Source organism: Podarcis tiliguerta (assembly GCF_965153285.1).
Source record: "Podarcis tiliguerta genome assembly, chromosome: 1".
Lineage (NCBI taxonomy): Eukaryota > Metazoa > Chordata > Lepidosauria > Squamata > Lacertidae > Podarcis > Podarcis tiliguerta.
The window spans coordinates 130,922,888-130,946,340 of NC_139534.1; the positions used below are offsets into that span (position 1 = coordinate 130,922,888).

The 23,453-nt window shown below is 46.9% G+C and overlaps 1 protein-coding gene and 1 long non-coding RNA gene across 2 annotated transcripts in view; one reads left to right on the forward strand and one right to left on the reverse strand.

Moving 5' to 3' along the window:
- Positions 1-1,755: 1,755 nt before the first annotated feature.
- Positions 1,756-19,171, forward strand: LOC310677689. Its single transcript, XR_014511366.1, has 3 exons — positions 1,756-2,216; positions 2,464-3,053; positions 19,149-19,171. It is a non-coding gene; the product is annotated as an uncharacterized lncRNA (long non-coding RNA).
- Positions 4,642-23,453, reverse strand: part of ERO1A (endoplasmic reticulum oxidoreductase 1 alpha) — a 37,674-nt gene continuing 18,862 nt past the window's right edge. Inside the window, exons 7-16 of the mRNA XM_083438191.1 lie at positions 20,594-20,714; positions 17,458-17,504; positions 16,914-16,931; positions 15,257-15,283; positions 14,911-15,003; positions 13,379-13,625; positions 10,102-10,171; positions 7,358-7,444; positions 6,114-6,247; positions 4,642-5,240 (exon numbers count right to left, since the gene is read on the reverse strand). Of these exons, the coding sequence (XP_083294317.1) occupies positions 5,180-5,240; positions 6,114-6,247; positions 7,358-7,444; positions 10,102-10,171; positions 13,379-13,625; positions 14,911-15,003; positions 15,257-15,283; positions 16,914-16,931; positions 17,458-17,504; positions 20,594-20,714 (905 nt within the window). The 3' untranslated portion in view covers positions 4,642-5,179. The remainder of the gene's footprint in view (positions 5,241-6,113; positions 6,248-7,357; positions 7,445-10,101; positions 10,172-13,378; positions 13,626-14,910; positions 15,004-15,256; positions 15,284-16,913; positions 16,932-17,457; positions 17,505-20,593; positions 20,715-23,453) is intronic.

Here is a 23,453-nt window from a genome sequence, read left to right on the forward strand (position 1 = left end):
AGGCTCGGCTTTGGGTTTTCTTGCTCTTCTTCAACCTTTACAGCTTGCAGTGGCGTAGCGTGGGTTGTCAGCACCCAGGGCAAGGCGAGTAATTTGCGCCCCCTAACCCGGGGCAAGGCAAGTAATTTGCGCCCCCCCCCCCCGCTGCACTGTCCCTCCCCCAGATAGTCCCTCGCTCTCTCTCCGCTCCGCACCGCACCACACGCCTGGCACCCTCCCCTCCACAGTGGGCAGCGACCCGGCGGCTCGGATCGGATTCGCACAGCCAGCACTGCAGTGAGAGAGAGTGAGTGAGCCAGGTAAGGGCAGAGAGCTACGAGTGCGAGCGCCCCCCCCCCAGATGTTGCGGCCGGTGCGGCCGGCCCCCCCTGCACCCCCCACGCTACGCCACTGACAGCTTGTAGCAGCTCGTGGAAGGAGAGGGTTTAGGATTATTGCCCTCTTGACTGGCTCATGGCGATGGAGAGGAAAAAATTAGAGGGGGGGGCGGGGAACGGAGAAATCTGCAAAAGCACCAAAACAATAAAAAACTACATGAACTTTGTAAACAAAAGCTGGTAAATCCGTGCCACAAACTCCTAGAATGGTATTTTTTAAAGGGGGGGGGGCACAAAATGGAATTCTCTGCCGTGGGTCACGGATGCTCCCCTCCCAAAGGCAGTCTATTTACAATGTCTGATAATTCCAACAAAAATGCATGCTTTTAAAAAAATAAATAAATCGCATGTACCTGCAAGTAGAGCAGCCTTTGTTAACCTGGTGCTCTCCAGCTGCTTTGGACTACAACTCCCATCAGCCACTGTGGCACAGACCAAAGCAGCTGGAGGGGGAGCAGACGGATGTAGAGGTTTTTTGGAGTGAGGGGAATTAGCAGGATTGGGGGAAATAGCTGGAGGCAGGAGGAAGAATGTGCCAATTTCCACCTACCACGGGGGGGGGGGGAGGCCCTTGGGTGCTTCTAGTTTCCAAGGGTCAGCTCTGAGAAACAGTGCGATCTAGCGGTTAGCCTTTGACCTGGGGGTTCGAATCCCCACTCGGCTATGAAGCTCCCACTGGGCCAGCCTCTCAGCCTACCCTACCCTACCGGGTAGGGTTAAACCACAGAGCCTAGGACTTGCCGATCAGAAGGTCGGCGGTTCAAATCCCTGCGACGGGGCGAGCTCCCGTTGCTCGGTCCCTGCTCCTGCCCACCTAGCAGTTCAAAAGCATGTCAAAGTGCAAGTAGATAAATAGGTACCGCTCCAGCGGGAAGGTAAACGGCGTTTCCATGCGCTGCTCTGGTTCGCCAGAAGCGGCTTAGTCATGCTGGCCACATGACTCGGAAGCTGTACGCCGGCTCCCTCGGTCAATAAAGCGAGATGAGCACCACAACTCCAGAGTTGGCCACGACTGGACCTAATGGCCAGGGGTCCTTTACCTTTTATTTTGATTATGTACTTTGTGGTTTTATATTCTGATTTTATCTGTGAAGTGCCTCGAGACCTGAGGGTACAGGGCAGTACAGTCATCCCTCGGGTTGAATGTGCTTCAGGTTGAGCATTTTCAAGTTACGCTCTGTGGCGACACGGAAGTAACGGAGTGTGTTACTTCTGGGTTTCGCCGCATGCGGAGACGCTCCAAATGATGTCACACGCATGCGTGGAAGTGGCGAATCGCGACCCATGTGGAGCATTCGCTTCAGGATGCGAACAGGGCTCCGGAACGGATCCCTTTCACATCCAGAGGTACCGCTGTATTTAATTCAATAAATAATAACCATCTCTTCAAGGAAACATACCAGTGTAGGAACATCATTTTGCTCACCCAGTCAGCCCTTCGCAATCACAGAATTGTAGAGTTCAGAGGGACCCAAAGTCCACCCCTTTGCAACGCAAATTCAGGAGAATAAAATGAAAAAGCAAGAGCGTTCTGTTTCAGGTCTGTATGTCCCACTTCTGTATTCATGCACATTTGTGTGTTGTTTTACAAACCAGAGTCCTTTCCACATCACTTCCCCCTGCAGGTCACAGCACATCGAGTACAGTTGCACAAATCATTGCTCGGAATTCCTTTCTGCTTTCTCGGGAGAAGTGGACAGAAATTTGGGGGCGGGTGTTGCCCTTCTCTGCTAACATTCACAGTAAAAAATCATTCGGGAGCCTCTCTCTTTTTCCTGAGACCAGTTCCAGAGTGCAAAGCGTTTTGTCAAATGAGGTAACATTAAGCAGAGAGCCAGTGTGGTGTAGTGGTTAAGAGCGGTAGTCTCGTAATCTGGGGAACCGGGTTCGCTTCCCCACTCCTCCACATGCAGCTGCTGGGTGACCTTGGGCCAGTCACACTTCTTTGAAGTCTCTCAGCCCCACTCACCTCACAGAGTGTTTGTTGTGGGGGAGGAAGGGAAAGGAGAATGTTAGCCGCTTTGAGACTCCTGAAGGAGAGTGAAAGGTGGGATATCAAATCCAAACTCTTATTCAGAGAGAGAAGGGTTGGGCGGAGGAAACCCAACAGGGCACTTGGACAGTTCAGGTTCAGTGCTGGGACCAAAAATACTAAGAACCACTTTCCTGGATCAGACCAATGGCCCGTCATCCTGTTCCCGCAGTGGCCAACCAGATGCCCGAAGGCGAAGTCTTTGTTGGTTGGATAGTAACCATTGGTAGCCTTCTCCTCCATAAACTTGCCTACCGTAGATTCCAGCGTATTAGGCGACTGGGCGTATAAGACAACCCTCAACTTTTGCTGTTCAATTATAGAGTTTGAGCGCCAGCCAGGGACAAAGCGGACACCCCTCCGCTGCCTCTGCCGTCGCAGCAGCAGCAGCCCGAGGCGAGGCGTTGGGCGGGCAGGTGAGCGCTGCACTCGGAAGGTCTTTCCGCGTCCCCTTCTGTGGGGAGGGAGGAGTAGCAACGGCACAAGGGGCGCCTCTGCTCACCAGCTCCCTCTTCTCCATCCCAACGTGTATACCCGACGTATAAGACAACCCCCGACTTCTGGGGTGATTTTCCAGGAATAAAAATTCATCAAGTATACCTGAAGGAGCGTCTCCACCCCCATCGTTCTACCTGGACACTGAGGTCCAGTGCCGAGGCCTTCTGGCGGTTCCCTCGCTGCGAGAAGCCAAGTTACGGGGAACCAGACAGAGGGCCTTATCGGTGGTGGCGCCCGCCCTGTGGAACACCCTCCCTTCAGATGTCAAAGAGATAAACAGCTACCTGACATTTAGAAGACATCTGAAGGCAGCCCTGTTTAGGGAAGCTTTTAATGTTTGATGTATTGCAGTATTTTAATATTTTTATTTGGAAGCCGCCCAGAGTGGCTGGGGAAGCCCAGCCAGATGGGCGGGGTATAAATAATAAATTATTATTATTATTATCTTGTACGCTGGAACATACGGTAATCCTCATTTAAAGCCCTATAGGCTGGTGGTCATTGCTTCTTCCTATCCAAACAAGTTCCCCAGTCTTAACTATGCGCTGTGCAAAGAGGCACTTTCTTTTATCTACCCTAACTCTTCCAACTTTCAGCTTCCTTGGGTGCCCATGAGTTCTGGCATTACAAGAGGAGGAGAATGTTTCTCTAACCTCCATGAAGATGGATGAAGGTCACCCTTGTCTTAGAAAAAGATATCAAGTCACATCCAACATACTTTTGCCTTTTAATAGCAGCTAGGGATGAGGGTGGCGCTGTGGGTTAAACCACAGAGCCTAGGACTTGCTGATCAAAAGGTTGGCGGTTCGAATCTCTGTGACGGGGTGAGCTCCCGTTGCTCGGTCCCTGCTCCTGCCAACCTAGCAGTTCAAAAGCACATCAAAGTGCAAGTAGATAAATAGGTACCACTCCGGTGGGAAGGTAAATGGTGTTTCTGTGCGCTGCTCTGGTTCGCCAGAAGCGGCTTAGTCCTGCTGGCCACATGACCCGGAAGCTGTACGCCGGCTCCCTCGGCCAATAAAGCGAGATCAGCGCCGCAACCCCAGAGTCGGCCACGACTGGACCTAATGGTCAGGGGTCCCTTTACCTTTACACTGTGCTCTAAGGGCAGTCTGCAACTGCGGAGCATCAGCCTACCTGAAACACAGGCCTGTGACCAGGGCACACTACAGAGCTCTTGTAAGGATTTCCCAAAAAAATAGGGGAGAATATCTTTGACCCACCTGAAGATCCCTGGGACAGCAGAGCAAATGTCTGCCTAGCCCAGATCTGGCCTGTATCCAGGTGTGCTCAGATGGAGATATCAACCTGGGGAGTGTGCTTCGTATACCATACCTGCCTGAGGACTGTGCCATACAGCACTGTAGAGCAAGGGATGGTTAACATGGTGCCCCCTCCTGGCTGTTTTGGACTCCCAGTTCCTGGCAGTGCAGTCAATGGTTAGGTAGGATGGTGGGAGCAGTGGCCTAGCATGGGTTGCCGGTGCCCGGGGCTGCGCAGAGGCAGGGAAATGGACGGAATATGCATGCGCGTTCAACTTTGTGCATCACCAGTTCCTGGTTTGCATGGACAAGCCATTTTCAACAGAGCCCGGTGATGGAACCGAGTGCTGAAATTTTGCTCCCAGGGCAACTACCCCTGTGGACCACCACCCCACTCCACGATACGCCACTGGGTGGGAATTATAGTCCAAAACTCCCAAAGAGGAGTGCTACCCACTGCTTTAGAGCTAACTTGTGTTTGAGTTTAACTGCATTTATTTGGGGGGGGGGGTCTTTTTAAAGGGCAGCTGCCGGCTCTCTCATCTAATTAAAACGAAATGGTTCAAAAGCAAGGGTTTCCCCCAGAAGCGGTATCTCCATTGCACCCCCTAAAACAGAGGCGGCACCGTACCGGGATCCTTGCAAAGAACCTCTGGGCTTGGGCCTGATCCAGAAAGGCACTTCATAGATCCTGAAATAAAAACTGCAGGCTGAGGATTACTTAACGGAGGTGAGTTTTGCCTTCCACCATTGAGAGAGATTCGGTCACGTAAGACGCTGCATGGCAGATCACAAAGACGACAGGACCAGGAAGCCCTGGAAGATGAAGTCTTGCATCGGGAGTTGCGGCCAGTATAAAACTCGCAAGCTGGGGAAGCAAGGTTGCTGGTTTACAGTCCCACGCTCCCCCTTCTTGCCAAGATCGGGGGGGGGGTTGGGGGGCTAGCCTGGCCACGATGCAGCAACCATCAGCGGAGAACAGGAGTGCCAGTCTTTATCAGGACACAGCTTCAGTGGAGAGGTCTCAGAAGGTTCCTGAAGTTTTCCAGTTCTTTAATACTTGTTGAAATCCTGAATTGGGAGACACAAGAGGGAAAGATCTTAGGTACCGTATTTTTCGGCACATAGGGCGCACCAGCCCATAGGACGCACCTAGCCCGAGCTTCCCCTGACCCCAGCCCCCAGAACAGGCTGTTATCCGCAAGCCTAGGGAGAGCTGCGCAAAGCCCACAGCCTGGGGGGTGCTTGAGGATAGCTTCCTGAAGCCTGGAGAGCGAGAGGCGTCGGTGCGCACCGACCCCTCTCGCTCTCCAGGCTTCAGCGAAAGCCTGCATTCGCCCCATAGGACGCACACACACTTCCCCTTCGTTTTTGGAGGGGGAAAAGTGCGTCCTATAGGGCGAAAAATACGGTAGCTTTTGGACTCGAAACACAGCCAAAGGCAGAGCCGTCTGCACCCTGCAGTTCCACAGAGGCACACAAAAAAACAACCCCAGAATGAACTCGGCTCCCTGAGCATCGCAGCTTGCTTTTCTTTTTTGAAAATAAACGAGCATGTTTCTAGTCCTATGTTTGCAGATTACCATACTTTTCCATGTATAAGACGAGGCGGCGAGCGAAAATATGATTGGAGGCTTCTGCATCGCGTGAGCATTTTTTGGCACCTTCCCCCCCAAAATCTCAACAACTCTGGGCAATCTTCCCCCCATTTTCTTAATTTTGAGTCCCCCAAAATAGGGGGCGTCTTATAAACGGAAAAGTACGGTAATATGCCTGAAACAGCGCAGGCAGAGCCCATCCGAGGGATGAATATACAGCCTGAGCGGATACAAGTTCCCGTATATAACCTTGCATAAAATTCCAAGCAAATTGGGGTCTCCGGTTTTTGCATGCGCAAAACTATGTTGAAGCTGCAGGTTTCCAGACACGAAACCTCACACTCACCTTCCAAAGGCGTTGAAGAGGGACACAATTTCCTGCCTCGTTAGATGGAATTTGGGTGAGGGTCCTTTCTCCGGCATGTTTTCTATCAGGTTTTCAGAAAACAGGATCTTCAGCGCTGTTCCCAAGCCCTGAGTCTGTACACAACGGGAACAAGAATTGGGTTACGTCTACCTGTCCAGGGCCAATGAAGGGGTGTGGCCTGGGGAGAATTGCAAGGGCCAGATAGGGGCATGGAGGGCCACAGTCCCTGGCCTTGAGTATCTCCACCCCTGGCTATAACCTTAAACTCCCATCATCCCTAGCAAGCATGGCTAAAGAGTAAGGAATTATAGGACTTGTATTCTCCTGATCTGGAAGAAAGCACCTGAGCCCAATGGATTCAAGTTACAAGAAAGGAGATTTCAACTATACATCAGGAAAAACATTCTGACAGTAAGAGCTGTTTGATAGTGGAATGGTCTCCTTCGGGAGTGATAAGATTCTCCTTCCTTAGAGGTTTTTAAGAGGCTGGATGGACATCTGTCATGGATGCTTTAGCTGAGATTCCGGCATTGCAGGGGGTTGGACTAGAATTCAGGCATAGGCAAACTCCGGCCCTCCATATGTTTGGGACTACAGTTCCCATCATACCTAGCTAACAGAACCAGTGGTCAGGGATGATGGGAATTGTAGTCCAAACATCTGGAGGGCTGGAGTTTCCCTATGCCTGAGCTAGATGACCCTCAAGGTCCCTTTCAATTCCATAATTCTATAATTCTGTGATAGTCAAACAACATCTGGACAGCACCAGGATAGTGAAGCCTTATTTTAAGTATTAAAAACTGAAGTATTTGCCCTTCAGCCAAAACAGGCTCCCAGAGTGGCTTGCGATGATCAACAACAAAACTTTTAAGTTCTTAGCAGACTATACCTGTGTGCATTAAAGGCAAAGCTAAAGGGACCCCTGACCATTAGGTCCAGTTGCGGAGGACTCTGGGGTTGCAGCGCTCATCTCGCTTTACTCACCCCGTCGCGGGGATTCATAGAATCATAGAGTTGGAAGAGACCACAAGGGCCATCGAGTCCAACCCCCTGCCAAGCAGGAAACACCATCAGAGCACTGATCGGCAAGTCCTAGGCTCTGTGGTTTAACCCACAGCGCCACCCGCGTCCCTGTGTGCATTAGCCTGCAGCAAATGTGCAAAGGAATGAAAAATCTTTGTGAGGAGTGAGGGAAGGAAGGAAAGATGGGGACTGTTACTTACTTGCAGCTTTCCCCAAAGACGGCATTTGATGCAACCAACACAGTCCATAATCCTTGAAATGTTCCTAAAATGGAGTCTAAATTCTTCCTGGTTTGGCAAGGAGGGAAAGAGAGAAGAAAATGTCGTTAGAAAGCAGTCCCCTGGTTTGTCTTTCACCCGATTGCTAAGAAACTCCAGGTTGGGATGTTTAGCTTCTGTTAATTAATTCATTCATTCCTTTCATGAATCACTTCCCATGAAATATCTTAAGTGATTTCACAATAAAAACCCATGCTGACAATTAAAAACCCTGCCATATGCAGAATACATTTTGGAGTCCCTCAGTTACATTTGGTTCGTATAAACGTGCGTGAATTCAACGCATACAAGCTCCTTTAGGACTTCCCAGTCCGAACTACTGCTGTGATTTTACAAACCAGATCTGAAAGAATTCTCTTTTCTCTTTAAATTTTAGGCACCTCCCTTGCTTACCTCACCCCCCCCTTCCGTTGACTAACCTGCCTCTAGACCTGGTGTGGGGACCTTATTTTCCGTCAAAGGCCACATTCCTTTGGAGCAGTCCATCAGGGGGCCACTTGAGAGCAGTGGAGTGAGAATAGAGTTGAAAATCTTTGTCTCTCTGCCAACCCCTTTCTCCCATCTTTCCCTCTGCCCTGACACCCCTGGGCTGCAGGCTGCCCTAGACTTCCTGCCCCTTGAAGTCCACACCTTTTGGAATTTCCAGACTTCCCCCCCCCACACACACACACAGACACACACACCGCTCCTGCTGTGGCCTCTGAGTTGTTTTCCTCCCAGCCAAACTGACAGCTACACTTCCCTCACAGAAGTTGGACACGGAACATCTCGTCAACGACGGCTCCCTGCCGCCCCCAGGTGCCGATGGAATATTCAGCAACATACGGGTACCAGACGTCCCCGTTTTCCCGGGGACAGTCCACGGATTTCATTTAATGTCCCCGCATTTATATTTTAAGTGTTGTAGATTTATTAGCACGGAATGAATGTTGCATGATTGGTTCAACGGCACAAGACACACCAGATGGGCGGGATATAAAGAGGAGAAGAGACGGTGGAAGAAGATTGGAAGAAATTTAAAGACTATTTACAGAAATATTATAAGATTAATGAATGTTAGAATGACATTGGATTGAGGTTAAAAGGTTATTAGCAACAAAGTGGTGAAGGAGTATGGAAAATTCGAAGGTTAAAAGGTGTAAAATTAAAAGGTTTAACATATTAAGATACTAAGAAAGGATTAGGATATATTAAGGTATTAAGATAAAGATTAAGTGAAGACAGAGGGAAGGGATTTGCTGATTAAATATTTGAATTGGAATACAGTGAGGGGAGGTGTGGGGAAGTCTGGGAAATAAGTAAATTCGAGGAATATAATGAAAATGGAATTGTTTTTATTTGTTTTTTCTGTGTTGTTGTTTTTGTCTTTTTGTCTTTTTGTATTTTGGTATTTTTCTTTTGTTTTTCCTTTTATGTAAAAACCCTAATAAAAAATATTAAAATAAATAAATAAATAATGAATTATTATTATTATTATTATTATTATTATTATTATTATTATTAGGGGACTTCCAGCAAGGCAAAATGGCGGGCACCACGGCAGCGAGCAGCTCCTGAAGCCAGCCAGAGCCAACTGCGCTACCAGGCTGGCTCCGGGCTGCTGACTGCTGCCACTGCCGAAGGGGAACCGGGGACGCCCGGCGTGTCAACTGGGGGAACTGCTCACACACACACACACACACCCCGTGACCCAAATTGAACCGGGAGCGAGAGCGCCTGGCCACCCGGCCAACTGCCCAGCGGCGCTCCGGGGCCAGGAAAACCCCGGAGCTGGCGCAGGGAGAAGGAGGAGAGGAGAAGGAGGTGTTAGGATATTTCCGTTCCACCTTAAAAGGGAGCAGGATGTTTGTGCCACAGCCTGCGCATTTCCTGTCTCACAGGATGTTTCTGTTGTGTCTTTGCTTTCGTTTCTCTCTCTATGCTGGAGCTCTCTAGCAGGCAGTCGTATTTTTCTTTGTTCTGATCAACGCTGAATAAACTTCTAAATAATGCTCTCCTGACTGCATCTTTCGCTGTGTGTGAATATCTGCTGATAGAGCGTGCATCAGTTCTGGAATGTGGCAAGCTATTTCTGGAGCTCATGTCGCTAATTGCTGATACTGCGTGTCTACGGGAGATCAATGGACGTCCGGAGACGACGTGGAGTCAAGATGGACTTTGTCTCCCTGGCAGTATCCCAACAGAAGGAAGAGAGAGAAAGAGGAGAGATGTAGGAAAGCACTGGCAGGGCAAGGACACGTGGCCGAGCCCAGGCCCGATCCGAGACTACTCCACGGTGGCTAGCGCTCCAAGAGAGCAGGCTGGGACCCAGAGGAGGGCAGCACAATAGAGGAGACCACAGAAGAGAAGATATTACTTCTTATTTTTTAAAAAAAGAAACAAACAACTCTTTAAAAATAAATGTTTTTTTCTCTTTTCAAAAAAAAGTGTTCCCGGATTCTTTGAAAAAAATCTGGTAACCTTACAGTAACACCACACTAGTTTCTGCAGTCAGGGTAGAAGACGTCACCTCCTATACATATAAAGATCCAGAAAATAATGGGGGAGGAAGCCATTCCCCCCCCCCAACCTACACATAACGATCATTGCCATAATTGCAGCAGAGAGACAGTAAATTCTGCCCCCCCCCCCAAAAAAAGTGTTTGCCACCAGAGACAGAATCTTACCTTTAATTTAGCCGCTTCTTTTTGGCTCCCAGCAAAGAGTGAATTTTCATTGAAGTGCAAAGGGAACGATCTAAAGCAGAAACAAAATGTCGTTTATAATTGGAGTCCTTTGTTGACACGCCATTTACAAAAAAACAGTGCTTTTTTTCTGGGGGGAACGCATACCCCTATACATTTTGTGAATCGAAGTTTGGCCTCATTGAGGGTCAGTATTTCAATATGAGCAGGAAATGAGAGTTCCCCTAAACATTTTTAAAGAAAAAAAGCACTGTATAAAATAAATACCTTCGGAGTAATTAAAAAACTGCAAGTTAGCCTATCTATTTGCTGTGCTGTTTAGTGGCTTAAAAACATAAAAGGAGCCTGCAGGGTCAAGCCAATGGCCCATCTAGTCTTCTCGCAGGGGCCAGGCGGATATCTGTAGGAAGCTAGGAAGCAGGATTCGAACTCAAGAGCATCTCACCCCTAATGGGGTTTCCAGCAACTGCTGTTCAGAAGCATTGCTGCCTTCAACCAGGGTGAAAGAAAAGAGCCAACCTGGCTAGGAGTCATCAATAGCCCCCTGCTCTGGAATTTGCCCAGTCCTCTTTTAAAGCCATCCAAGTTCGTGGCCATCACTGTTTCCAGTGGGAGGGAGTTCCACAGTTTAACTCAGCACTGCGTGAAGGATTTTTCTTTCCTCTGTCCTGAATGTTCCAGCATTCAGGTTCAGTTCTAGTGTTAGGAGGAGAAAAACGTCTCCGCCCGCGGGCTGGTGTGGAGGACTCCCTGATCCTGAATGGGGCAACTGTGCCCCTGAAGGACCAGGTGCACAGCCTGTGAGTCATTTTGGACTCACAGCTGTCCGTGGAGGTGCAGGTCAGTTCTGTGTCCAGGGCAGCTGTTTACCAGCTCCATCTGGTACGCAGGATGAGACCCTCCCTGCCCGCAGACTGTCTCGGCAGAGTGGTGCATGCTCTAGTTATCTCCTGCTTGGACTACTGCAATGCGCTCTACGTGGGGCTACCTTTGAAGGTGACCCGGAAACTACAATTAATCCAGAATGCATTGGCTCCCAGTACGTTTCCAAACACAATTCAAAGTGTTGGTGCTGACCTTTAAAGCCCTAAACGGCCTCGGTCCTGTATACCTGAAGGAGCGTCTCCACCCCCATCATTCTGCCCAGACACTGAGGTCCAGCGCCGAGGGCCTTCTGGTGGTTCCCTCCCTGCGAGAAGCCAAGTTACAGTGAACCAGGCAGAGGGCCTTCTCGGTGGTGGCGCCCGCCCTGTGAAACGCCCTCCCAGCAGATGTCAAAGAGATAAACAACTACCTGACATTTAGAAGACATCTGAAGGCAGCCCTGTTTAGGGAAGTTTTTAATGTGTGACATTTTAATGTATTTTTGATCTTTTGTTGGAAGCCGCCCAGAGTGGCTGGGGAAACCCAGCCAGATGGGCGGGGTACAAATAATTTATTATTATTATTATTATTATTATTATTATTATTATTATTATTATTATTATTATTATTATTATATTTCTCCAGGCCATGTATAGTTTTATAAACCTCTACCATGTCAGCCCTTACTAGCCTGTTCTCACTCCCCCCTGCAGCCCCCTTCCACCAACCAACCCCCAAATCTGCTCTTGAGGATTGGGAGTCCCTCTGGAACAGATTTGGCAGCAGAGGGAGGGGAACCCCCATCACGTATGAGACAGATGGCAATATGTCCTCACCAGCCTCTAATCTATCACCACATCCAGGTACCGTATTTTTCGCTCCATAAGACACACTTTTTTCTTCCTAAAAAGTAATGGGAAATGTCTGTGTGTCTTATGGAGCGAATGCATGGTCCCTGGAGCCGAATTGCCCAGGGTCAAAAAGCAGGTTGTGGTTTCTTTTTTTTTGAAAGAGGGAAGAGGGTGTTGAAGCAAAGCCGCTGATCGTTTGCCGATCGGGGAGAGAGATAAGGGACGCTAGAGATAAAGGCTGCCTGGAAGGGGGGAGGTAAAGACAGCAAACTTGCAAAGGGGGGGGAAGCAGGAAGACTAAAGCAATACGGAGAGAAATTAGAAGAAAAGGAGGAGCAAAAAACTGCTCCAGCTAAGGAAAAGACACTAAGGCAAACAAGAGGGAAGGGAGTGTTGAAAGGAAAAAGCTGAGCAGTGGGATCGAGCGAGAGATAAGGGACGCTAGCAGAGGCTGCCTGGGAGGGAGGAGGTAAAAGCCCGTGGATCCTCCGGATTTTTGCATTGGGTCACCCCAAATTCACCATCAGATCACATAGCATGTCCATGGCTACAGCCTGCACCACAAAAATCATACACCCACTGTTTCATTCAGAATATTTTTTTCTTGTTTTCCTCCTCTAAAAACTAGGTGCATCTTATGGTCAGGTGCATCTTATGCAGCGAAAAATACGGGTAATTCAAATTCTGCACACCAAGAAAAAGTTTGGTTTTTTTTAACTTCAACACACACATAAAGCAAAATAGCTTGACAGGAAGAAACGTCAGACAGAATAATTGCCACACACAGGAAGGAGGAGAATTAAGTTTTGAGCACCTCATTTGTAGCTTTATAAACCATTTAATGTGTCGACATGAATGGAAGTTGTTAATATTTCAGTTGTTGTCTAAGTGATTGTTTTCTTGACTGGAGTGTAATTGAAATTAATAAGATTTTGGAACGCAGAAATAAAGAATATCATCAAACCATCAATTCTAGCACGCGGGGGGGGGGGGCACCTAAATTATATAGTTTGGTATGTGAATGATTGGTTTTAGTAACTGTAATTTGGCATTGCTATAATGAGGCTAAAGGGAAGCGGGTGGCGTTGTGGGTTAAACCACAGAGCCTAGGACTTGCCGATCAGAAGGTCAGCGGTTCGAATCCCCGTGACGGGGTGAGCTCCCATTGCTCGGTCCCTGCTCCTGTCAACCTAGCAGTTCGAAAGCACATCGAAGTGCAAGTAGATCAATAGGTACCACTCTGGCGGGAAGGTAAACGGCGTTTCCGTGCGCTGCTCTGGTTCGCCAGAAGCGGCTTAGTCATGCTGGCCACATGACCCGGAAGCTGTATGCCGGCTCCCTCGGCCAATAAAGCGAGATGAGCACCGCAACCCCAGAGTCGGCCACGACTGGACCTAATGGTCAGGGGTCCCTTTACCTTTATAATGAGGCTATTATTGTACTGTAATTGAAAACTAATAAAAAATATTATAAAAAAGCAAGCAAGATAGCTTGCTGCCACCTCCCCCCTCCCCCCCATGAGACCTCAAGCCAAAGGCACTTGCTTGGTTAAATGCAGGATTTCCAAAAGGCGGCTCTTGGTTTCTTCATCCTGGCTTTCGGCCCCCGTGAACAGCTGGAAATCGGGGCGCTGGAAGTACGGGAGGGCTTTGGAGAGGGCCCGCAGCTCTATCAGGTAGAGGAAGTAGAGGTTCTTGAGCCGCCTGGGACCCTCGCCCTGAGTGAGGACCTCATCAAAGCGCTGCTGGAACTCCGTGATGTTGTGGCCCCAACGCTCGGCCGCCCACGTGTCTTGGGGAAAGGAAAAAGGAAAGGCGTCAAAGGACTCTCCGTCTTCTTGGAAGTATGTGGAACATTCCCTCCCCTTAGGGTTTTGATCTATGGGCTACTTTTAAAATGAGGCTGCATTTAAATTGCATTTAACCTGTATTTTAAATTGTGTCCCCCCCCCCCCATTATGTTTTTACTGTAATTTTACTGGTGTTAGCCACCCTGAGCCTGGCTCTGGCCAGGGAGGGCGGGGTATAAATAAATAATAATAATAATAATAATAATTATTATTATTATTATTATTATTATTATTATTATTACTATTACTACTACTACTATTGCAGTGGTGCCTCAGTTTACAAACTTAATCCATTCCGGAAATCCGTTCTTAAACTGAAACCATTCTTAAACTGAGGCACGCTTTCCCTAATGAGGCCTTGGTGCCCTTCCACCGTTTGGATTCCCTTCTTAGACCAAAGTAAGTTCGCAAACTGGGACACTACTTCTGGTTTTGCGGAGTTCGTAAACCGAATTGCTCTCAAACAGGACTGTCCTTAAACCGAGGTACCACTGTACAGTGGACACTCGGGTTGCGAACGTGATCTCTGCAGGATGCACGTTCGCACCGTGTCTGCACATGCGCTGGTTGTGATTCGGCACTTCTGCACATGCGCAAAGTGCGATTTAGCACTTCTGCGCATGCGCAACTGCCGAGACTCGGAAGTAACCTGTTCTGGTACTTCCGGGTTTCAGCAGCCCGCAACCCGAAAAAACGCAACCTGAAGCCTCTGTAACCCAAGGTATTACTGTATTATTATTATTATTATTATTATTATTATTATTATTAGTTAAATTTATATACACTCATACCTTGGTTTGCGAATGCCTTGTGAGTCGAACGTTTTGGCTCCCGAACAATGCAAACCCGGAAGTGAGTGTTCCGGTTTGCGAACATTCTTTGAAACCCGAACATCCGACGCGGCTTCCAATTGGCTGCAGGAGCTTCCTGCAGCCAATCGGATGCCGCACCTTGGTTTCTGAACATTTTGGAAGTCGAACGGACTTCCGGAACACATTCCGTTCGACTTCCGAGGTACCACTGTAGAGTCATACCTTGGAAGCCGAACGCCTTGGCTCCTGAACGATCGAAACCCGGAAGTGAGTGTTCCAGTTTTCGAACGATTTTTGGAAGCCAAAGGTCCAGCGCAGCTTCCACTTTGGCTGCAGGATGCTCCTGCACACAAACAGGTAACAGCAAAACAAGCAAAAAAACAATAGGCTCCCCAAAGGAATTAGAATGCAGTACCTTCCAAAAGGTACCTGGCGCTGAGATGGATGTTAATGCTGGCATGGAGGCCTGAAATGAGTCTGTAGAAGGCCCTCTTCTCCACACAGACACCTGCAAGAAATATTCAGAGATATTGAAAAAGAAACGAAGGGGCACACCTGCAGCTGAGAGTATAAAAATTGGGCAATGGAATAAATGCAGCGTAGGTTTCTAAACTTTGTTTTAAACTCATGAAATCTGCAGTTTGGAAGAAGGGTAGGTAATACGTTAAAATAATGCTAATGCTACTAATAACAGTGTTGTAATAAATAATACGATATTGCCTTGGTTATCGAGAGCGAAGCAAACAAGAAAAGGTGGGTACCTTGCAGCCAGCTGTAAAACATGTTCCCTGGAAATAAAGAAACAAGACAGTTGTCAGGAGGATTCTTCCATGAGAGAAAGGTGAATGTTTTTAAAAAAATCACATTTGTTGCATGCATAGCAGAGGTTGTAATTGGCCTCTGTCAACCCTTTGCCTCTTCCAGATATTTTACACTGGCTCCCAGTACGTTTCCGAGCAGAATTCAAAGTGTTGGTGTTGAGCTTTAAAGCCCTAAACGGTCTCAGTCCAGTATACCTGAAGAAGCGTCTCCACCCTCATCGTTCTGCCCAGACACTGAGGTCCAGCGCTGAGGGCCTTCTGGCGGTTCCCTCCCTGTGAGAAGCCAAGTTACAGGGAACCAGGCAGAGGGCCTTCTCAGTGGTGGCACCCTCCCTGTGGAACGCCCTCCCACCAGATGTCAAAGAGAACAACAACTACCAGACTTTTAGAAGACATCTGAAGGCAGCCCTGTTTAGGGAAGCTTTTAATGTTTGATGCATTACTGTATTTTAATATTGTGTTGGAAGCCGCCCAGAGTGGCTGGGGAGGCCCAGCCAGCCGGGTGGGGTATAAATAACAAATTTATTATTATTATTATTTATTATTATTATTATTATTAACTACAAGTCCCATCAGCCACAGCGAGCACAGCTCCAAGTTGGAGAAGGCTGGGCTAAACACAACAGCCCTGCTAGGATTCAGACCGAAGGGGACCTTGGCCCCAGATTATGAACCTGACTTCCAACTCCCCTGGTGCTTCTAGATGCTGCTGGTGCCCAACTGCCATCGGCCGCAGCTGGCATGGCCAGTGGTCAAGCGCGATAGGAGCCGGGGAGAGAGGCTTTGTGCTGGCCGTCAGGCGATGGCTTTTTCCACCTGCCTCGCCCCTCACTCTCCAGCCCAAGGAGGCTTCATAACAGAGTTGCTGCCACAGACATTATATATCAGGGGTCAGCAAACGTTTTCAGCAGGGGGCCGGTCCACTGTCCCTCAGAGCTTGTGGGGGGCCGGATTATATTTTGAAAAGGAAAAAAATGATCGAATTCCTATGCCCCACAAATAACCCAGAGGTGCATTTTAAATAAAAGCACACATTCTACTCATGTAAAAACACCAGGCAGGCCCCACAAATAACCCAGAGGTGCATTTGAAATAAAAGGACACATTCTACTCATGTAAAAACACACTGGTTCCCGGACCATTCGCGGACAGATCGTAAGGTTGGTGGTTCAAATCCCTGCGATGGAGTGAGTTCCCATTGCTCAGTACCAGCTTCTGCCAACCTAGCAGTTTGAAAGCACGTCAAAGTGCAAGTAGATAAATAGGTACCACTCTGGCGGGAAAGTAAACGGCGTTTCCGTGTGCTGCTCTGGTTCACCAGACAGCTGTCTGCAGACAAACGCCGGCTCCCTCAGCCTGTAAAGCAAGATGAGCATGCAACCCCAGAGTCGTCCGCGATTGGACTTAACGGTCAGGGCTCCTTTACCTTTTTATTGTATTCTAATGGATTATTGAATATTAGTTTACTTGATATAAGTTGTTCATTTCAAAGTTATGTTGAAATAATATGGAACATGGAATTAATTGACAGCAGGAACTAGGCTTTCTGTCCTCTGTGAAATTTGTCCTTCGTGGCCCCAGCTGGAGAGAGACTCACCTTCATTTTCTCCTGCAGCTGCAAATTTAAGAAAAAGATAATGTTACCACTCACACTACACTTTTAAAAAGGAGCGACAACTTCCCCCTGCATGTCTAGATTATTTGGCTGACCACCTAAGATGAGGACTAAGTGTATTCTGCATTATAAGGTATTAAATTCTGCATTCCAGTCCTGCATTATCATACAAATTTGCATTTCCTGTCTTATTTGACTGTATCCTACCATAATGGGGAATCTTATGCAGCCACTACACAGTCATTGCCCGCATACTTTTCAAGTCTAGATTTGCATCCACAGGGACTAGAAACTCTACTTTTTGGTTCAATGAAAATTGAAACCCTGGGGATTCTGAAATCTGCGGCTAATTCCAAACCGAATTCCTCGCTATCTTTCTGCACACCTGGCAAAATCTTCAGGCTCTTTAACCGTTCTCTCATTTGTATCAGCTGCTTTCCCCAATTTTTTTAAAAAACTGTATTTCTATAAAAACTGATTTTATAGCACTGTCAAGTAGGCAGTGTCAAACAAAATATGAACTCACCTCTTCCAGAAGCCAAGGGATTTAAAGGCCTTTTTACGGACTGAGGTCTAGGAGACAAAGAAGTATTTTTTAAAAAAATGAATCAAAAGGGGTGCTTTAATTTTTTAAAAAACATTTGTATTCCACCATTCCATCAGATTTCCAGGTGACATACATTTCCCTCCCAGAAACGATCTCTAATAATGAAGATGATGGAATTTATGGAGCTGGCTGATCTCACCGGGAGAATCCGCGACCAGAAAGAAGAGGAACACCAAGAAGACTAGAATACAGTGGTGCCTTGCAAGACGAAAAGAATCTGTTCCGCGAGTCTCTTCGTCTAGCGTTTTTTTCGTCTTGCAAAGCAAGCCCATTAGCGGATTAGCGCTATTAGCGGTTTAGCGGCTATTAGCGGCTATTAAAGGCTTAAGGGATTAGCGGATTAGCTGCTAAAGGGCTATTAGCAATTTAGTGCCTTAGAAAAAGGGGGTGGGGAGTGGAAAAAAAACCCCAGGAATCGCAAGACATTTTCATCTTGCGAAGCAAGCCCATAGAGAAATTTGTCCTGCGAAGCACCTCCAAAACGGAAAACCCTTTCGTCTAGCGGGTTTTCCGTCTTGCGAGGCATTCGTCTTGCGGGGCACCACTGTAAATTTAAAGACTACTTGAATAAATATTGTAATATTAAAGATATGTAACCACTTGAAAGAAACAATTAGGCCTAGGATTAAACTGGAATTAAATTTATAAATAAGAAAATGTACGATAAGGAAAGTTATGTAAAATGATTAGGACTGTGCTGTGGTCTTTTGAAACACTGATATTGGAAACTGCTACATATAATTACTAAGAAATTTGGATGGAAGAGATTCGAGGAAGTCAAATACTATGTTTATGAAGATGGATGTTATTTAATTTTAATTAATTAAGTGGTAATATGCTGTATGTATTTTTTTTCTTTTTTCTCTTTTTCTTTTATTCTTTGTTTTTATTATTGTTAATATTTTTTTAAACAATGTTTATCTACTGAAAATAATAAATATTATTTGGGGGAAAAAGAAAAGAAACGATCTCTAATAAAAAGCCACACTAAAACAAGCCAATCAACTGTGCGAAAGAGCAAACATTCTGCTAAAAAGGCCAGGGAAATAAAATTGTGCTGACTGTTCCCAGACGCCCAAAGACAGCCTGCTAAAGGTACATCTCTGCTTGGGTGGCTTTCCACCAACAGGGTGCCACCACCGAAAAGGCCCCGTCCTAGGCTACCCTTGGCTTAAGCTCTGAAGGCAAAAGTAATCTGTACGCAATTCCAATATTTCACAGATGAGATACAATCCTTCCATCATGTGTTAGGGAACAGATCATGCCAACTCTTTAAAAGAACTTCACAGGAATCTCGTCCGTTTCTAGAGGCAATTCAGAACGCAGACTTACAAAGCCCATGTTTTGGACTACTGCAATGCGTTCTATGTGGGGCTACCTTTGAAGGTGACCCGGAAACTGCAATTAATCCAGAATGCAGCGGCTAGACTGGTGACTGGGAGTGGCCGCCGGGACCACATAACACCGGTTCTGACAGATCTGCATTGGCTCCCAGTATGTTTCCGAGCACAATTCAAAGTGTTGGTGCTGGCCTTGAAAGCCCTAAATGGCCTTGGTCCAGTATACCTGAAGGAGCGTCTCCACCCCCATCGTTCAGCCCGGACACTGAGATCCAGCGCCAAGGGCCTTCTGGTGGTTCCCTCATTGCGAGAAGTGAGGTTACAGGGAACCAGACAGAGGGCCTTCTTGGTAGTGGCGCCCACCCTGTAGAATGCCCTACCACCAGATGTGAAGGAAATAAGCAGCTATCCTATCTTTAAAAGACATCTGAAGGCAGCCCTGTTCAGAGAAGTTTTTAATATTAAATGCTGCACTGTTTTTAACATTTGATTGGAAGCCGCCCAGAGTGGCTGGGGAAACTCAGCCAGATGGTTGGGGTATAAATACTATATTATTATTGTTGTTGTTGTTGTTGTTGTTGTTGTTGTTATTGCAAGCCAGGTGCCTGCAAAGAGTCTGCTTATTGCGGCAGCCTTTGCTGCGCTGGCTGGGGGTGATGGGCGTTGTAGTCCCCAAAAACATGGCGGGTGCCGGGTTAGCAAAGGTCAGCTTACTCCCCACTGTGAATCAAGATAGTCATTCAACATCTTAATTCAACACCTGGGAGAAAGGCAAACAGCAGCAAACAGCAGGGTCTTTTTGGCTGTGGCCCCCTGGGAGTTGAGACACCCTCCCCTTAACCATTTAACCTATCGCCTGCCATGATCACAGCATCTTACACTGGTGCCAAAAGCCTATTTGTTCAAGCTTTTAAACCGAGCTCTTTGTATTTTCCTACTGAAACATTTTAAATTATGGGCGCATGTCAGGATTGCCGTGGCCTTATTTTATGGGTTTTTGGGTGCTGTAGACTTTTTGCAATTTGGCTGCTTTTACTGCTGCTTTAGGATTAGTTGGTTTTTTGCTTTTATTTCTCATACGGATGTTAATTTTTTTGTTAAAGGTCATCTAAGAAAGCAAATTTGAGAGGCAGGCGATAAGCTTTTTTATGATTTGTAATGTATTTTTAAACGTTTTAAAATATAATTGCTATTACAAATGCAAATGCAATCCATTAGTAATTAATTAATTAACAAATCACTTCCTAGGAGGCATTTTGAAGCGACCTCAAAATACAATAAAAATATAAAACAACTATTGCATATATAAAAGCAAGCAAAAGCTGTTACAGATATAAATACAATTTCAAATAAAATGCAACCTCTGCTTCTTTTTCTTCTTCTTATTATTATTATCTTGTAATTTTATTCTTCCTGCTTTTATGACTGTTTTTACTATTACTTTGAACTTGTTTGTTTGAATAAAAAATTACAGACAATTTATACAATTGGATATAACCTTATACACATTCATATGAATAGACAAGGCTTCCAATAAAAACAGGCAGAGCACATGCACTTTTTTGATAGCAAAAGTTATGCTTTCTATTATTGGGCGATAAGCATTTTATAAACAAGCAAATAACCCCATGGCAGGAAACCATGGGCTGTAAAAGGATGCGTGTGTGTTTTCAATCTAATAAATCTCAGAATCCAGCCACTCAAAAGGAACCTACTTGAAACAGTTTTCTTCATAGATGCTGTTCCAGATTTTCCAGGCTTCAGGTCCCTTGTAGCCAGTGTAACCTTCTGGATTGAGAAGCAAATCCACGTACTCCGCTTCTGGAGACTGGATATCTAAGAAAAAAGACATTTCCGTATTTTAATCAGAAAGACAGAAGAAGAAGAGGAGTTTGGATTTGATATCCCGCTTTATCACTACCCGAAGGAGTCTCAAAGCAGCTCACAATCTCCTTTCCCTTCCTCCCCCACAACAAACACCCTGTGAGGTGAGTGGGGCTGAGAGACTTCAGAGAAGTGTGACCAGCCCAAGGTTTAGACTCCATTTTAGGAACATTTCAAGGATTATGAACTGTGTTGGTTGTATCAAATGTTGTCTTTGGGGGAAGCCGCAAGTAAATAACAGTCCCCATATTTCCTTCCTTCCCTCGCTCCTAAGTGTTCTCCAGCCAATAACCTTCTTGCTTTTGAAATTGCCTGGTCTGAGAGCTCAAACAAGAAGACTCATGCGATATCTCCGTTGCAGAGCTGTACCATTTCAGCCTGCAAGAAAGGGACAGGATACTGACCTCTGTAAAGCTGTGGATAAAGGTAAAGGGACCCCTGACCATTAGGTCCAATCGTGACCGACTCTGGGGTTGCGGCGCTCATCCCGCTTTATTGGCCGAGGGAGCCAGCGTACAGCTTCCGGGTCATGTGGCCAGCAGGACTAAGCTGCTTCTGGCGAACCAGAGCGGTGCACGGAAACGCCGTTTACCTTCCTGCCGTAGTGGTTCCTATTTATCTACTTGCACTTTGATGTACTTTTGAACTGCTAGATTGGCAGGAGCAGGGACCGAGCAATGGGAGCTCACCCCGTCGCGGGGATTCGAACCGCCGACCTTCTGATCGGCAAGTCCTAGGCTCTGTGGTTTAACCCACAGAGCCATCCGCGTCCCTGTAAAGCTGTGGATACTCCATAGGTAAAACCAAAGGTAAAGAACCTCTGGACGGTTAAGTCCAGTCAAAGGCGACTATGGGGTTGCGGCGCTCATCTTGCTTTCATGCCGAGGGAGCCAGCGTTTGTCCACAGACAGCTTTCCGGGTCATGTGGCTAACAGGACTAAACCGCTACTGGCGCACAGAGGACTGTGACAAGTGCCAGAGTGCATGGAAATGCCATTTACCTTTCTGCTGCAGTGGTACCTATTTATCTCCTTGCGCTGGTGTGCTTTCGAACTGCTAGGCTGGCAGGAGCTAGGACAGAGCAACGGGAGCTCACCCCGTCTCAGGGATTCGAACCGCCAACCTTCTGATCGGCAAGCCCAAGAGGCTCAGTGGTTTAGACCACAGCACCACCCAAATCTCCTTTTTTATATATATATAATTTCTATTAGTTTTTTTAACATACCATTTTCAACAATAATTAAACCTACGTTTACATCTTATTCAATTTTTTGACTTCCATCAGTCCTGTCTGAAAATTTCCCAATCTAATCTCTTAGTATGCATTTCTTACTTTCCGTATTGCATTTCAAACTCATAATCAATATCTCTATCTTTTTCTACTTGGTAACACTTCGTATATTTCTCCTTACAAAACTTGCAGTCCTACTAGCGTAATTTGTTGGTTACAATTGCTCTTTAGATAGTTCATATACTTCTTCCAATCTTCTGCAAATCTCTGGTCCCACAGGTTTCGAATCCTTCCTGCCATTTTGTCCAATTCTGCATAGTCCATTAATTTCATCTGCCATTCTTCTTTCGTCAGAATCTCTTCTTGCTTCCACTTCTGGGCAAACAATACTCTTGCCGCTGTGCACCACCCAAATCTCATATGTTATTCCATATGTTCTTATGAACATAGGAAGAGCTTGTTGAATCTGGCCAATGCCCTATCTAGTCCAGGAGCAACTCTCCCTTCCTGTGGTTTCCAGCATTCAGACGCATCAATGCCTCCAACTGTGGAAGCAGAGCAGAGTTATTCTGGCTAGTAGCCATTGATATTTTGATTTACTAGCCCAAGGTAACCCAGCAGCTGCATGTGGAGGAGCAGGGAATCGAACCCGGTTCACCAGATTACGAGTCTACCGCTCTTAATCACTACACTATGCTGTCTCAACAAAGGTCCGTATAGTTAAAGCCGTGGTTTTCCCAGTAGTGATGTATGGAAGTGAGAGCTGGACCATCAAGAGGGCTGATGGCCGAAGAATGGATGCTTTTGAATTCTGGTGCTAGAGGAGACTCTTGAGAGTCCCACGGACTGCAAGAAGATCAAACCTCTCCATTCTGAAGGAAATCAGCCCTGAGTGCACACTGGAAGGACAGATCCTGAAGCTGAGGCTCCAATACTTTGGCAACCTCATGAGAAGAGAAGACTCCCTGGAAAAGACCCTGATGTTGGGAAAGATGGAGGGCACAAGGAGAAGGGGAGGACAGAGGGCGAGATGGTGGGACAGTGTTCTTGAAGCTACCAGCATGAGTTTGACCAAACTGTGGGAGGCAGTGGAAGACAGGAGTGCCTGGCGTGCTCTGGTCCATGGAGTCACGAAGAGTCGGACACGACTAAACAACTAAACAACAACAGCCATTGATAGCCCTTTCCTCCTGCAGGACTCTGCATAATTCCTTTTTAAAGCCATCCAGCTCACTAGCCATCGCTGTCTCCTGTGGCAGTGAGTTTCCTGAGAACAGCTACTGTTTGCCCCACACGACTGGGCATGTGGAATACTTATGAGCTGTATTTATGTCTTTGCCCTGCTCTCTCTCTCTCTCTCCACACACATATTCCTTTTTCATTTTTACGTCCCCCCGCCTCCACCAGCCAGGTTTAATTCGAGGGTTTTTTAAAGCCGATGTCAACAGCAACAAGGCAAC